We start from the raw sequence: 17,036 nt of genomic DNA, 5'->3' as shown, positions 1-17,036 counted from the left end.
CTCCTCATCTATAGGATGGGTATAATGGCAGTAGTTACCTCATGGGGTTGTTCTGAGGATTAAATGACTTAATATACATGTAAAATGCTTAGAATCAAGCCATTTGATAATTGTTAGCTATTTGCCTGGATAAACTATGTGATGTCAGGGGAGGTGAGAGGAAAGAGTCCAGATTTTAGAGCTTCCCTACTTGAACTTCAGTACTTCATTTTGCCTATGATTAGAAACCTACTTTTCTAGTTCCTTGAGTCACAGATATGTATCTAAATTTTTATGGAGGGTTAAAGAAACAGTAAAGCAGATACATATTTTTTTTCTTGTCAGATATACTGGTTTTTAGAAAGTTGCCATACACAGATTACCCATTTTCAAAAAATTTAAAAATAATGAAAATTAGTTTTTCCGTAAAGTAACATGGGCATGATACAGTCTGTGCTGTCTTTCACCAGGCCATTGAAATATAAAGACCATCATGACACCTGTCTTTTTTTTTTTTTAATTTTATTGAAGTATAGTTGATTTACAATGTTGAGCTTAATTTCTGCTGTACAGCAAAGTGACTCAGTTATACATTATATTCTTTTTCATATTCTTTTCCATTATGGTTTATCACAGGATGTTGAATATAGTTCCCTGTGCTATATCTATGAAACAAAAACAGACTCACAGACATAGAGAACAGACTTGTGGTTGCCAAGGCGGGCGGTGAGGGAGGGAAGGGTTGGGAGTTTGGGGTTAGCAGATGCAAACTATCATATATAGGATGGATAAACAACAAGGTCCTACTGTAGAGCACAAGGAACTATATTCTATATTCAGTATCATGACTCCTATCTTTGATTACACAGAGGATGGATAGTGTTAGCGGAACAGAATGCACCTCTGGAAAAGCCACACTCGATTTGATCACTGAGAAGAGGGACAAGATGTAGTCTGAGTTGCTCAAAAGCCTGAAATATAGTGTCCTTTTACATATAGTTTTACTTTTTAGGTACGGGATCCAACTAGCTTCTACAAGGATGGCTTTATTCAGTGTGTGATTCCTAGGCCACCTGAGACCCATCCTTTTTCTGTAGCTTATACTTTTGGTGAGGTTTTAGAAGGACAAAGAATGGGCCTGACACTTTTTCTCCCAAGCTATGTTATTTCGTTACAAAACAGAAATAAAGTCACAGATGTAGAAACCAAACTTATGGTTACCAAGGGGGAAAGGGAGGGGTGAGGGATAAATTGGGAGATGGGGATGGACATATACACACGACTATATGTAAAATAGATAATCCACAAGGACCTACTGTATAGGTCAATACTCTGTAATGACCTAGATGGAAATAGAATCTAAAAAAGAGTGGATGTATGTATATGGATAACTGACTCACTATGCTGTACAGCAGACACTAACACACCAGTGTAAATCAACTAGACTCCAATAAAAATTAATTTAAAAAACCCAAGCTATGTTATTTCGGTTTAGAGCAGGGATCTGTGTAGCTGTCTCTGACCCTCATCCTCTCTCGTCTCCAGGCGCCCAGATTGATGACAACATTCCCCGCCGCACCACCCAGCGCATCGTGGCTCCCCCTGGTGGCCGTGCTAACATCACCAGCCTGGGCTAGAGTTCAGGGCCGCCGTCGGCTTAGGGATGGGGGATGGAACACCTGAGGACATTCGGAGACTTCCTTCCTTCCTTCCTTCCTTCTTTTTTTTTTTTTTTTAAAGAGCCTGTGATAGTTACTGTGGGGCAGCCAGTTCCTGGGGCTCCCTCGGGCCCCCCCGCACTCCGTCCCTCACCCGGAGTCACCAATTTTGCTCACCCACCTCCCTACATACACATCTACGAATATCACACCTGCGTCTCTCCACCAGGCCCGTACACAGAACTGCGTCCAACACTCAGACATGCGAAACAAAGCAAACCCCAGTGAGGGCGTTGCTCATGTCCAACCTCTGTTGTGCTTGCATCATCTTCCTTTTCATCGGGGGGAGGGGAAGATAAAGTGAATTGCCCAGAGCTGCCTTTTTCCTTTAAAATTTTTAGAAAAGTTTTCTTTGTGGGGCTGCAGGTGGGGTGGGCAGGGGAAGGGCGGGGAGAGGTTTGTTTTTTTTTTAAATACTGAATTGGAAAGCCTAATGCAATATTAATACAAGGGGTTTGAACTGGACATCCTAATGATGCAATCGTGTCACCTTCAAGCTGATTCAGGGTGGTGGGCAGACTCGTCATGTCCCTCCTGAGAGGCTGTACAGCGTCCACACCGCCATTCCATCGTCAGGTTTTCTTTCTGGCCTAGATTTTGCTGCAGATGAAATCTTTTGAGGATTCTCTTCTCCTCTCGTCACCTCTTTTCTGCTCGCACTCTCTCCCTCTTGCTTTTTCATTCATGGATATTTTCACGTGTCTGGCTCTTTCTTTGTGTTTCTTCCGGCCCTTGTCTCTGACGTGCTGTTTTTGCCTTCTTTCCCCCATGGTCTTTTCCAGTGACCAGGTCTGCCATTTTACTGTGGCCCTAAGCACCTGCCTGGAAAGATATGAGCTTTGTCATCGCAACCGTCGTAATGTGCTATCCTAGCCCATATAAGACCAGTGCTACCCACCCACGTCGCCAGGATGTGCGTTTGAGTTTGAGATGCTTCCCAGGTGCAGAAAAGGGCCAACTTATCCACACTGTCACATGCGGGCCCAGAATAGACCTCAAACAGTGCCGAGCTGTTGAAGAAGTCTGAGGCTCTAGGACCTGAGAGTTTTTCCTCTGTGCAATGCTAAGTAGCTAAAGACACAAACACATCTGTAAATCAAGCCCAAGACCCAAGGGAGCCAATCAGCCTCAAGCCAACCACCAGCTCAGAGGTGCTAAGCTGATGGTGGTCTGGCCCTGAGGGCCTGCTGTTTACCAACTAGGTATTTTTTGGGGATGCCAGAGCACACTGGGCTTCTCACTTTGGAGGAAAAGAAATCTGTTTTCTTGTCCAATTATTTAGAAAGACATCACGCGACACAGGGAAGCCCGCTAAACTCGGAAAACCCATGGGAGATTTGACTTAAAGACCATTTTAGTTTGCAAGAGGAAAAATCTGTTTTGTGAGTCAGAGCTCTTGTGGGGAGAAAACCTTGTAAATTTGACGAGTGGCCCCTTAGAGACCGCAGGCGACCTTGTGTCCACACCCCGCCCGCTCCTGGTCTCAGAGACCCTTTCCACTCGCTGCCTGTGCTCGACCCTGTCTTTGCTGAGCTTTGTTGCATCTCCTTCCAAGCGTGTTTACAGGTCCTCCCAAGCCACGTTATGTCTGCAGGCTTTTATAAAACCAAATCTGCTTTTGTAAAGCGTAACATCAAGAAGTAGCGCATCCCGTCATGACACTCCTCTCTCCACATGTTTTGCCTTTGGGGTTATGGCTGGGGTTTCTTTTTTTGTTGTTGTTGTTGTTTGTTATTTTAAAAGTAAATTGCACTTTTAAAGAATAATTGGTTAACTTAATATATTTGCTTTTTTTTTTTTTCTCATCTGCACTTCGAGGGAATTTGAACCAGTCGGAAAAAAAATTTTGTTTCAATTCTGAGAAACACTTGCAGCTCTCTTCTATTCACTTGAGTCTTCCTGTTTTTCCATGATGGTCATTTTGGTTGTTTCAATTGTTTCCTTCAAACAACTTAAAACCTGAAGATTTCCGCAGGCTGTGTAAGCATGTTTACCTGTTGGCTTGCTTTGTGTGTCTGTTTAATGAATGTCATGTGTAAATGCTAAAATAAATTGACAGTGTCTCAGAACTGAATAACTGCAGTGACCTGATGCTCTAAACCAGTGTAGGATTTAATCATAGATGGTTTTTAATCCTTGGAATTGTGATTGTGACCCACGAGTGGAGGAACTTTCAGTGCTAAAGCTGATTATGTGTGTAGCCAGAAGAGTACCTTTTTTTTTTTTTTTTTTTTGTTACCACTGTCTTAATGGCAAAATAATTATGGTAAAAAAACAAGTCTCGTGTTTATTATTCCTTAAGAACTCTGTGTTATATTACCATGGAACGCCTAATAAAGCAAAATGTGGTTGTTTCAGGGTGTGTCTGTGTTGAGATGTTCAAGGCGGTGGCTGCTTGGCCCGGGCCTCCATCAGAACTTCCCTTTCTGGAAAATTCTGGATGCCTTTGGCCTCGTTTTGATGACTGTGTCCATTCAGGTGTTTTCACTGAGTGTTGCGGGTGGTTTTGTCCAGGCCACTGAGGTCTAATTCTGGGCAGAGCCCCGAGTCTCAGAAATTCATAGACTCAACCCCAAGACAGGCCAAGGGAGCCCCCCCGAATCGAGCTGCAAACATAAGTCGGGAAGTAGAAATCCGGTGGGACCACGTGGGTTAGTGTAGTGACCCCCGGGATCTGTGCGTCCTTAGAGCTTGTGCACTCTGGAAAATCCTCAAGCCACATGGGGGGCATGGAAGATAAGGGACTGGGATATATGGGCCTGCATCCAGTGTTCCGTTAAGGAGCTTGCAGGAGGGAATTCCCTGGTGGTCCAGTGGTTAAGACTCCATGCTCTCACTGCTGGGGGCCTGGTTCAATCCCTGTCGCGGCCAAAGGAAAAAAAAAAAAAAGGAGCTCGCAGGAAACCAGGACATAAAGCACACATTCCTCTACCCTCCAGGCAAGTGCCAAGGATGCACATCTTGGTGGGAGGGTGAGCCATGCCCACCCCTGCCTACCGGATGCTTGGTTCCCATAGTTACCTTGTTAACTGGCATCGGTATTATTGGTTCACAAAACACTGCATGAAGAGGGCGTGTGCTTGGGGGCTCCCCTGGCCCATCATATGGTTGATGAAGTCTTTTTTTCTCTTGTTTTCTATCCAGCCCTGTGCAAACAGGATAGGAGGTGATTTACAAAAATACACAACACTCTACCAAGCTTTGATGAGCAGGGTGTTTGAGTTAAGGGAAAATAAGAGCAGGAAAAATAAGGTCTGCGTTTGGTTGGGACAACACACTGCCATGAGGTGGTAAATTTCTGAGGGACCGCTGAGTGTTCTAGCAACAAATAGAAAAAAAGAGAAACATAGCCAGAAGACCGTATAACATCTATAGTGACCCAAAGAGGAACTAGTCCTTCCAAAAGAATACAGAGATTCCTGGTCCTCAGCCCTGAGGGCAGGTCCTGGTTCCCCCCAAGAATGACAGTATTTCGTGTCTAGGGCTGGAACTTGTCCTGCCTTCACTGTAGGCTGATGGTAGAGCACCGAGATCTGGGAAAATAGAGCCCGTCCAGGTGAGAAGGGCAAAGAGGCTCCCCCTGACATGGGACCCCTGATAAGAGTTGAGGTGGAAACCCCAGGCCCAGAGCCCAACCTCCCCCTAGTCCCCGCCTGGCTTCACCCCACTCCAAGACAGTCCCCGCGCTCAGGCCTGTGGACGCTCCGCCCATGTGTCCAAGTCTGGCCCAACCTCCAGCAAGCAGCCAGTCCAAGGGCCGTCCACACCTGCTGTGAGGCCTGCCCTCTGACGGAGAGGCCCGTGAAGATGCTGGGAAGAGGCTTGTGTCCATCTGAGGAGGGAATTGAAGGCAGGTGGCCAGAGGGCAGGTACTCTAAAGAGGGGAGTCCCATGGGTGCCAGGTGGCTGAACAGTGGGGCCAGGTATATAACTCTGGTGGTATAATTTAATCCAAAGACAGACGTTAGAGCATCTAGAATAAGTGGAGCGCATATCTTTCAGGAAGTGTTTTTGTGTTGAATTGATGGGAGTTGAAGGTTATACTGTCTGGCAAGTTTCTGCAGTACACGTCCTGTAAGAAAAGGCAGATCTAAAAAGAAAATTATCAAATTCAGTATTGAACAAACAAAAACAAAAAAAAAAAAAAAAAAGAAGGACGGAAAGAAAAGGCAGATCTCCTCCTTTCCCATGAACTGAGATGGGGTTAAGTTTTGATGGTGCTACTGATTAGGTACGTATGTTTGGGAAAGCTGTTTCACATCTATGGGCCTGATTTCCCCTCTCTGTGAGACAGAGGTGATGTTATCTACCCAACCTAACTCCCATAATGGACAAGCCATAAATCAGATACGGTGCAGAGTAGAGGAACAGGAAGCTGTCGGGAACGGTGTCCTAAGTGTCTCTCCTGAAAGAGAAATAGATTAGCTGATGAAGACTGGTGACTGCAGAGGTCTTTAGTTGACTGCAGAGATCGCAGAACGATGAGACATCAGAGCTGGTGTCAGTCGTTAAATAAAAAAATCTGTTGGTTGAAGTCACGCTGATAACAGCAGAGGTTATTATGTGCCAGACCCTGCTCTAAAGGGCGTTTCACACATTAACTCAGTCTTTGCAGCAACCCAGAAGAAGGTACTATGACTTATGCCATCACACAGATGAGGGTACGGAAGCACAGAGCGTTCGTGACTTGCTCAGAACCAGGCTTTGGCCCCCGTTCCGTCTGGGGCCAGTGGCCAGGTTTATACTCATGGTGATTCCACTCTCTCTTACGAGAAATCTCCTGCTTAGAAGGGGGTGGGAAAAGAGAGATGGAAAGTGCCAGAGAATATGACTGTGCAGGTAGTGAGGGAGACTCATGGAGGAGAATTGTGGACAAACAAGAGGCAGAAAAGAATGATGATCTCACGAAGCCCAACACAGATTTGGAGCTATGTGGCCTTTAGATAAGAAGAAATGAGAGGCCTAGAAAATACACAGAAAGCCAGGGAAAAAAGAGTTTAGAGAAGGGCAAAAAGGGTAAGGGAAAACAATAATTTGAGGCCATTATGTTTTATATACCAGATGTGGGGAAGTTGTGTTGATTTGGTGAAAAACTACAAATGTGTGTATATGCAGAGATGAACATATGTGTATAATTTTTATAAGGATCTCAAAAGAATGAATAAAATAGTGTCTATTGAAAATACTTTGGGGGCTTCCCTGGTGGTCCAGTGGGTGGGACTTGTGCTCCCAACGCAGGGGGCCCGGGTTCGATCCCTGGTTGGGGAACTAGATCCCGCATGCATGCCACAACTAAAGATCCCATGTGCCTCAACTAAGACCCGACGCAGCCAAAATAAAAACAAATAAATAAATAAATCTTTAAAAAAAAAAAAGAAAAAGCAAATACTTGAAGAGGAGCAAAGGGACCTAGACGTGGGAGTGCGTTGTCGTTTTCTGAAGGTTGATGTCAGGAGAGGCATGTGGCAGTCGGATGGGGCAGGTAGGTACCACCCCGGCCCTTAGCAGCAAGGAGCGTAACCTCTGCTCAGGGCTTTGGGCCTTGCGGGGCTGGACGTGACATGAGGGGCCCTTGGAAGGAACACTGGGAGGGTCGAAGGTCAAACAGTATGCCAGATAAAGTTGTATGGTTCAAATAATTTATTACATTGAGATTATTTATAGGATTCGTTTTGGCAGCTAAGCCTTGTCCGTGCTGCAGTTACACAAACGGTCCACATCCTAATAAACTTCATCCCGCAGCCCAGAACCTGGTGTGTGTGATGGGAACAGGGCTGGGGGGAGGGGGGGTGTCAGAGAGAAGTGTCCTGACCTCCTCCAGTGATGACCTTCAGCTTCACCTTGGGATCTGGGGACACCAGGAACCCTGGATAGCACCCGAGGGTGGACCCCTCAGGGGAGAAGGGGGCAGGAGGGGAGAACTTCCTGTCTGACTGTTCACAGGTCTTCAGGGTCCATCCCTCCTCAGGAAAGACCGGATGTGCAGTGGACGTCACACTGAGCTTGCACGTCTGATGGTTATTCCCCTTGCGTGTTCCTGTCACTCCAAAGACTTGCTGTTTCCATCCCTCAGCAATTCAGGGGGCCCCTGGGGACCTCCCGAATAAGCCTAGTAATAGAGGCCAGCTTACTGTGGTGTTGCTTTCCCCCAGCTGGAGACACACATCTTTTGTCTTTTCCTACATGTTTAAGTGTTAGGTGAGAAAGCACAGAATGTAGTCAGGGACCGCTTTGTCTCGCAAGGGAGCAAGGAGGAGACGGGCCGGCCACCTGCTGGGATACTCTGGGGGGCCAGCAGGGAAGTGGGGTTCCAGCTTGAACTTCCACTCTCTTTTTGACCACCCACTTTTTGATGTCATACACCTTCAGTCTTGTGACTTGGCTGTCCTCCAGCTGTTAGCCTACCCCTAGCATCTCACCAGTGCCCCGTGGTGGGTGTTTTCACTCTCCTCCTAGTTCCCTTAACGTCCTCCCACTGTTCCTGTTGAACAAACCCTGGCTCTGGATCCCCAACCATAGCAGCCCTGCCATCCAGCAGCCCCTGCACTGCTATCTTGATCCAGAGCACCAACTCCAAAGGGCAGACACAGCCCCACCAAGATGAAGGGCTCCCTGCCTATTGCTTAATTCCTCCCTGGCAATGCACACCACGTGCCAGATCGTGAGGAATGTGAATTCGTGACCGATCCCCAACTGCCTGGCCTCCTTCCAGGCCACGGCTGAGTTCTGGGAGGCCCAAGTACTACTGTGCAACACGGGACTGTTGACCTGAAACAGACTGCCAGATATGTCTCCAGCAAAGATGAGTTTATTCAGGATCTGCAGAGAATTGCCATTAACCGTCTGTGACCACGGTGAGCCACGTGCAAGTTCCCGTGGGGCAAGGGAAGGAGAACACTTTTTTTAAAAATTTAAATAGAGGAAAATGAAGTTGGGAGGAACTAGTAAACAAAGAGTCCGTGGCTTTCATTGGCTGAACTCTTGCCAGGGAAGAAGAGTCTTTCTTCTTCCTGTTGGGCCCTGGGATCATCTTAGGACGTGAGAGCTCCCCCTTCTGGTGGCCCAGCTCTATTTAATTGAGATTTCCATTTGTTAATTTTTCACAGGACTAGGGAAAGCCAGTTCATCGCACCTCAGCACCTCATCTTCCTTTCTTTTCTCCGTTTTCACCTACATATTGTCCTTCTGGGCATCTGTTCTCTTCTGTGTGTCTTCCCCTTGACCAAGCCTCCCACTCCCAAACTCTCTCTCTCCATATGCTTCATGATCAACAAACTTACTGACATGATTCCATAAACACCCATCTTCACGGAACATTCTTCCCTATATCTTTGTCTTAAAAGAAAACAAGTCCCCCTTTCTGAGGACAAAGTTTTGTCCTTAGTCTTCTCAGGTGGAGCTTCCTCTGCGTCTAACTCCCCATATTCTTCAGGTGGTGGAGGGGTTGATGACCTTACTGCTCAAGCCTCAATACTTCTTCCACGCTCGGCCATCTAGCTGCGCTGCCCCCTCCCGGGCTTCCTGCTGTTGTCTCCCGATTTGGAGACATTTGGTGTCAAACCATGGCACAGTTTTGCTCCCACCAAACAGGAGGAGTTACTTCAGCGTCCATGTAGATGACCCATCCGGTGTCCTAGACTTTCAATTTTGTGATCCATTCCCCGCTCTGCCTTAGCTACTATCTACTCCCCAGGCTGTTGCATTTTCCCGAATGCTCTACTTGCTGCAATCGCATCCCTTCTCTGACCAATCCTCTGGTCCTTTTGGTTGACTTGTTCAAATACCACCACTGCTCCCGTTCTCTGGCGGCACCAGGTGCTCCCGTCCATCATTCCATCCGTCTTCTCTCTCCACCGGCTTCCTCCTGCCTTCCCTCCCTATCCTACTTAGATACATCGTTTCATTCATTCTCTCGCCAACAACAAAATCCCTTGACCTTTGTCCTCTCATTGCTTCTTCTTTGTCAAAATTCAAACCTAAATGAACCCAACCATTCTCCTCTCTAGCTTGGGCACGAACCCCAGAGTTACATTCGAGGAAATTGCACAACTAGGCAGGTTGCTATCCTGAGAACATCGTGGCACTAACCCCAGCTGTGCACTGAGCACTGACTACTTCCCAGGAATCCTACCATCCTGCTGCCCTACATTCTGTATCTCAAATCTCTGTCCCTCTTTTCCCCATGTCCTCCCCAGGAGGTGTTCTTGCCTCTGACTTCACAAGGAAGGTGTAAACCAGCAAGCAGAAACTTCTTCGACATCTCTCTACCAGATGAATAAAGCTATCTGCAGCTACACCCACCCGCCCTATCCTGCTCCCTAATCCCACAGTTTATCCAAGTCAGTCCCTCTACCTTTGCCAGATGCTCCCACCATCTCAGAAAACTTTCTCACCTGTACCTTCAATCTCTCTCTCTCTACTGGCTAATATTGTCAACATCGAAACACGTTCAGATATTTTTTTTAAAAAATCACTCCCCTAACTCTATATTTCCATTCAGATACCATTCGATTTTATCCCCTCTTCAGAGCCAGTTTTCTTGGATGAGGTATGTAGATTTGCTGCAGGAATGGGGATCCCTTCCAGGGCCCGAGAGTGGGCTCTTGTCTAACATTTGGAAATGAATTGTCCGAGGAGACACACGTGCTGACAAATTGACAAAGCAAAAGACTTTATTGGGAAAGGGTTTCCCGGGCGGAGAGCAGCAGGGTAAGGAAACCCAGGAGAACTGCTCTGCCACATGGCTCAGTCTCAGGTTTTACGGTAATGGGGTTAGTTTCCGGGTTGTCTCTGGCCAATCATATTGCTTGGTCCACATTTGATCTGACTTAGGGTCCTTCCTGGTGGTGCTCACATCTCTCAGCCAAGATGGATTGCAGCGAGAAGGACTCTGGGAGGTTGGTAGGACATATGCACTGGCATCTCCTCCCTCCTTTCGGCCTCTCCCGAATTCTCCTGGTTAGTTTTCGGCGGCAGCGCTGTGTTCCTTATGGGAACCTCTTGTTGCGAGACAACTCATGCAAGTGATTATCATTGTGCCTGGCCAAGGTGGTTTCGGTTAATGGTTCCTTTACAGATTCACTTGATCCATTTTCCCACCTCCCATTTACTCCTTAATATATTCAAATCCCGAATAGACCATAAATGACCTCCCTGTTACTAAATCCAAGGAAGATGTTTCCATGTTTATCTTTCCTGACCTCTTAGGGGCACTTAGTGTGGTTGACTTCTCCCCTTCTTCCTTTAATGCTCATGTCACTTGTTTTAGTTTCTTCCTATCTCTCTGGCCGTTGCTCAGTATTCTTTGCCAGCCCTTTCTTCTCTAGCTGACTTGGTATTTAGAATCCTCCCAGGCTCTGTCATACCAGCCTTTTAATCTCACTTCACTCTGCATTCTCTCCTGGGGCAATCTTCTCTTCTCTTTTTTTTTTTTTCTAAATATTTATTTACTTACTTGTCTGTGCCGGGTCTTAGTCGCAGCATGCAGGATCTTCGTTGCGGCATGTGGGATCTTTAGTTGCGGTGTGCGGGATATTTAGTTGCGGCATGTGGGATCTAGTTCCCTGACGAGGGATTGAACCCAGGCCCCCTGCACTGGGATCATGGAATCTTAACCATTGGACCACCAGGGAAGTCCTTCCTCTACTCTTATAGTTCACTTTCTTTTTTTTTTCTTTTAAAGTTTTGTTTTTTAAATTTTTTAAAATTTATTTTATTTTTGGCTGTGTTGGGTCTTCGTTGCCGCATGCGGGCTTTCTCTAGTTGCGGTGAGCAGGGGCTACTCTTTGTTGTGGTGCGCAGGCTTCTCATTGCAGTGGCTTCTCTTGTTGCAGAACATGGGCTCTAGACGTGCAGGCTTCAGTAGTTGTGGCTCGCGGGCTCTAGAGCGCATGGGCTCAGTAGTTGCGGCATGCAGGCTCTAGGGTGTGTGGGCTTCAGTAGTTGTGGCTCATGGGCTCCAGAGCACAGGCTCAGTAGTTGTGGCGCACGGGCTTAGTTGCTCCATGGCATGTGGGATCTTCCTGGACCAGGGCTCGAACCCGTGTCCCCTGCATTGGCAGGCAGATTCTTAACCACTGGGCCACCAGGGAAGCCCCCTTATAGTTCACTTTCAATCTATGTGATAATGATTCCCAAGAGGTGATAGTAACTTGTCTTCCAGGTCAAACCCATATATCCAGCTATGACCCAAACCTTACTTGCATAGTTTATGGGCACTTCATACACATGTGAAATAGGTAACTCTCTGTCTTCTTTCCCCCACAAATCTGTTTTAACTTCAGTGTGTCATAAAAGTGAAACCAAAAACTATTTAGCTGTTTCAAACCAATAATCTAGTGATCATGTTCAATTTCTAGTTATCCTTCACCCGTTCTACATAAAGTATCTCCAAGGTCTGTTAATTCTACCTCTGTAGTAGCTCTCAAATCTACAGTTTCACCTCTGTTCCTACTATTATCCTCCCCTCTGCTCCTTTGCCTGTATCTCAACTACCATTATTACTCTCCTAGATAACTGAAGAATTTCTTTCTTTCTTTTTTTGGCTGCACCATGCGGCTTGCGGGGTCTCAGTTCCCTGATCAGGGATTGAACCCAGGCCACAACAGTGAAAGTGCTGAGTCTAAACACAGGATCACCAGGGAATTCCTGATAACTGAAGAATTTCTTAAGTGGTTTTACTGCATCCGTTTTTTGTTTGTTTTGCTTAACTTTTCTTGATTGAGGTATAGAGACAAAAAATGGTGCAGGTTTTAAGTGTACAATTCCCTGAATTGTCTTGATGTGTACACCCAGGTAACCAGTGCCCCAGTTAACATACAGAACATTTCCATCACTCAGGAAATTCCCTTGTATGCCTCTGCTGTCAGTACCTGCCACAATAACCCCCGTCCCAGTCTGGGGCCATCAGTCTTCTGACTTCTAGCACCATAGTTTAATTTTGCCTGTTCTAGAATTTCATCTACACTGAATTATAAAGTATGTAATCTTTTACATCCAGCTTCTTTTGTTCAGTATAATGTTCATGAAATTCAGGAAATCTTTCTTATGTATTGGTGAAAAGCATTCCACTGAATGAATATATTGCCATTTGTCTGTCCATTAACCAGTGGATGGACGTTTAGGCTGTTTCCAATTTCTGGCTATTGTGAATAAAGCTGCTGTGCATTTTTGTACAGCCTTTGTGGATATATGTCTTCATATATTTTTTTACTATTGACTGTTACAAAAAGCAGAAAACATTTATTAAGGATTCACAAATTTGAACAATGCAATGATCAAGCTTGACCTAGTGGACATATATGGAACCTAGATTTGGTATCACATTTTAATAAATAAATAAATTAATTAATTTATTGAAGTGTAGCTGATTTACAATATTATATTCACTTCAGGTCTACAACAGAGTGATTCAATATTTTTATACTCTGTTTAAAGTTTTTACAAAACAATGGCTATATTTCCTTGTGCTGTACAATATTTCCTTATTGCTTATTTACTTTATACATAGTAGTTTGCATCTCTTGGCCCCCTACCCCTATCTTGCCCCTCCCCTCTTCCCTCTCTCTCGGTAACAACTAATTTGTTCTCTGTATCTGTGAGTCTGTTTCTGTTTTGTTATATCATTCATTTGTTTTATCTTTTAGGTTCCACATATAAGTGACAACATAGAGTATTTGTCTTTCTCTCTCTGACTTGCCCATCTATGTTGTTGCAAATGACAGAATTTCATTCTTTTTTATGGCCGTGTAGTATTCCATTGTGTGTGTGTGTGTGTGTGTGTGTGTGTGTGTGTGTGTATGTACACACACACACCACATCTTCTGTATCCATTCATCTGTGGTGAAAAATTAGGTTGTTTCCATGTCTTGGCTGTTGTAAATAATGCTGCTATGAAATTGGGATGCATTATCTTTTTCAATTAATGTTTTCATTTTCTTTGGATATATACCCAGGAGTGGAATTGATGGATCCTATGGTAGTTCTATTTTTAGTTTTTTGAGGACCATCCGTACTGGTTTCCATAATGACTGTACCAATTTACAATCCCATCAACAGTATACTACAGTTCCCTTTTCTCCACATCCTTGCCAACATTTGTTATTTGTAGACTTTTCGATGATAGCCATTCTGACAAGTGTGAGGTGATACCTCCTTTTGGTTTTGATTTGCATTTCTCTGAAGATCAGCAATGTTGAGCATTTTTTCATGTCCCTCTGGCCATCTGTATATCTTTTTGGAAAAATGTCTGTTCAGGTCTTCTGCCCATTTTGTAGTCAGGTTGTTTTTTTGTTTGTTTGTTTTGATACTGAGTTGTATGAGGTGTTTATCTACATTGGATATTAACCCCTTATCAGTCGTATCATTTGCAAATATTTTCTCCAGTTCAGTAGGTTGTCTTTTTGTTTTGTTGATAGTTACATTTTAAGTTTATAATAGGTTCCATTTGTTTAATTTTGCTTTTGTTCTTTTTGCCTTAGGAGATAGAGCCAAAAAAATATTGGCATGATTTATGTCAAAGAGTGTTCTGCCTATGTTCTCTTCTGGGAGTTTTATGGTTTCAGGTCTTAAATACATTTTGAATTTATTTTTATATATGGTGTTAGAGAATGTTCTAATCTCATTGTTTTACATTTAGCTGTCCAGTTTTCTCAGCACTGCTTATTGAAGAGGCTGTCTTTTCTCCACTGTATCTTCTTGCCTCCCTTGTCATAGATTAATCGACTATAAATGTGTGGATTTATTTCTGGGCTCTCTATTCTTTTCTGTTGATCTATATGTCTGTTTTCATGCCAGTACCATGCCTTTTTGATGACTGTAACTTTGTAATATAGTCTGAAGTCAGGGGGTTGATATCGCCAGCTTTGTTCCTTTTTCTCAAGATTTTTTGGCAATTTGGGGTCTTTTGTGGTTCTCTATAAATTTTAGGATTATTTGTCCTAGTTCTGTGAAAAATGTCATGGGTATTTTGATGGGGATGGCATTAAATTTGTAGATTGCTTTGGGTAGTATGGACATTTTAATAATATTAATTCTTCCAGTCCATGAACAAGGGATATATTCTTTGTATCACCTTCAATTTCCTTCATCAATATTTTATAGTTTTGAGGGTATAGGTATTTCACCTCCTTGGCTAAGCTTATTCCTAGGTATTTTATACTTTTTGATGCCATTTTAAATGGGATTGTATTCTTGCTTTCTCTTTCTGATAGTTCTTTATTAGTGTCTACAAAAACAACAGATTTCTATGTATTAATCTTGTATCCTGCAACTTCACTGAATTCATTTATTAGTTCTAATAGTTTTTTTGGTCCATTTCCTCTAGGTTGTCCCATTTGTTTGAATATAACTGTTTGTACTATTCTCTTATAGTTTTTTTTGTATCTCTGTGGTACTTGTCATTATTTCTCCTCTTTCTTATTTTGCTTAGTTGAGTCTTTCTTTTTTTATTGAAGTGGAGTTGATTTACAATATTGTGTTAGTTTCAGGTATACAGCAAAGTGATTCAGTTATATGTGTGTATATATATATACATATATATATGTATTTCAGATTATTTTCCATTATAGGTTATTACAAGATATTGAATATGATTCCCTGTGCTATACAGTATATCCTCATTGATTATCTGTTTTATGTATAGTAGTTTGTATCTGTTAATTCCATACTCTCAATTTCTCCTTCCCCGCCCCATCCCTTTCCCCTTTGGTAACCATAGCTGACTGTTTGTAGAGAGGTGGATCTCCACCAAACCCAGGTGTCTGTGGACTCTTCCAATACAATAGAAAATGGATCTAGTTAGGTCTCAGTCTAGAGGGGAAGGCAAATGTATAAGCAAATAATTGTGATTAGTGATGTGACAGAACTATAAACCACAGTATACACAAGTTGGGGGATGTAGCTAATGGGACAGAAGGGTTGGGAAAGATTTCGCAAAGAATTAATAAGTCAAAAAATGAAAGTAGAATAATTTTTTAAAAACCTGGAGAAGTCTGCTACTGCAGAGCTGTGACCCATAGGCTCATTCTCTGTATATCTCAGGCCTAGTTCATCTCCAAAATTGCTAACCTGATCCTTGGATTTGAGCTTTTTATGTAAACTGTTTTAGTTTAGGACCAAGGTGACCAGAAGTCCTATTTCTCTGGTCCTGTTTTTTATTCCTCAAAAATTTTCTATCCGTTCTCAGTGACTCATTTGCAAATCTGATATTGGGCCACTTATTGAAATGCTGTAATGTTCATAAAGGGTTACTTCATTGGTATTATTATTGCTCTTTCTCTTTCTCATTCCCAGTTCTCCAGCTTCTCCTCCACACCCCACTTGGCCACTCAGCTTCTACCCATTCGAGTGGGCATCCTCTTCTTCAGGTTCTTACTTAGAATGGTCCTTCACCTGATGGCCTTTAAATGCTTAATTCCACTTTAATAAGGGTCCTGTCTGCTCTTGCTGTGTCCTTTCCCTCCTGGATGGCAGGCCTATGACAAGATGATAGGCTCGGTTGACAAAACGTTTGTTGAGAAATTTGGAAAGAAGCCTATTAAAAACTTAGCTCTGGGGCTTCTCTGGTGGCACAGTGGTTAAGAATCCATCTGCCAATGCAGGGGACATGGGTTCGAGCCCTGCTCTGGGAAGATCCCACATGCCGCAGAGCAACTAAGCCTGTGTGCCACAACTACTGAGCCTGCTCTCTAGAGCCTGCGAGCCACAGCTACTGAACCGGCTCGCCTAGAGCCCATGCTCTGCAACTAGAGAAGACACTGCAATGAGAAGCCTGTGCACCACAATGAAGAGCAGCCCCTGGTCGCCACAACTAGATAAAGCCTGCGCACAGCAACAAAGACCCAACGCAGCCAAAAATAAACAAATTTATAAAACAAATTAAAAAACTTAGCCCTGGCAGGTTGCGCAGGTTTTCCAGTAGATGGCAGCAGTGCACGAGCTGTGCAAACACCAGTTCCCCAACACTTGAACAGAGCATGAACAGAGAAAGTGAATGACCCATTCCTAAACAAGCACCCAGCGAGCTCCCTAATGCATGGGCTACGTTCTGTCCATGAAGAGACCAAGGGATGGCTCCGAGTTTGGAGAGTTTTATGTATTAATGCAAAGTGGGTGTGTAGATTTTACGAATCACTAAAACAGTTGACTACTAGGGGTCAAAGTCTCAAATTCCCTCATTAATAAGATGGTCTTCCTGTTAGAGGCGGCCTGTTTTCTAATAGTTTACAGCTGAGTTGTCAACTAACTAACCAGATACACTAGGATTGGGCTCTTCATTTCTTCTTGTAGGCTGTTTTGGTGTTTCATGTTGACGTCCTGTAGTCAGAGTCAGTTCATCTC

At 44.1% G+C, this 17,036-nt stretch overlaps 1 protein-coding gene across 2 annotated transcripts in view; it reads left to right on the top strand.

Moving 5' to 3' along the window:
* The window catches only part of DPYSL2 (dihydropyrimidinase like 2), a 115,222-nt gene extending 111,168 nt beyond the window's left edge, over positions 1-4,054 (top strand). Inside the window, exon 14 of one of the 2 annotated variants that reach the window (XM_036855011.1) lies at positions 1,525-4,054. In XM_036855011.1, coding sequence (XP_036710906.1) covers positions 1,525-1,616 — 92 coding nt within the window. In that variant the 3' untranslated portion in view covers positions 1,617-4,054. The remainder of the gene's footprint in view (positions 1-1,524) is intronic. The other variant, XM_036855013.1, reaches the window with a different exon arrangement.
* The last annotated feature ends 12,982 nt before the right edge of the window (positions 4,055-17,036 follow it).

Source organism: Balaenoptera musculus, chromosome 6 (genome assembly GCF_009873245.2).
Source record: "Balaenoptera musculus isolate JJ_BM4_2016_0621 chromosome 6, mBalMus1.pri.v3, whole genome shotgun sequence".
NCBI classification, from domain to species: Eukaryota; Metazoa; Chordata; class Mammalia; order Artiodactyla; family Balaenopteridae; genus Balaenoptera; species Balaenoptera musculus.
Note: the sequence above shows the minus strand (reverse complement) of the source record. Positions and strands in the feature narration are given on the sequence as shown.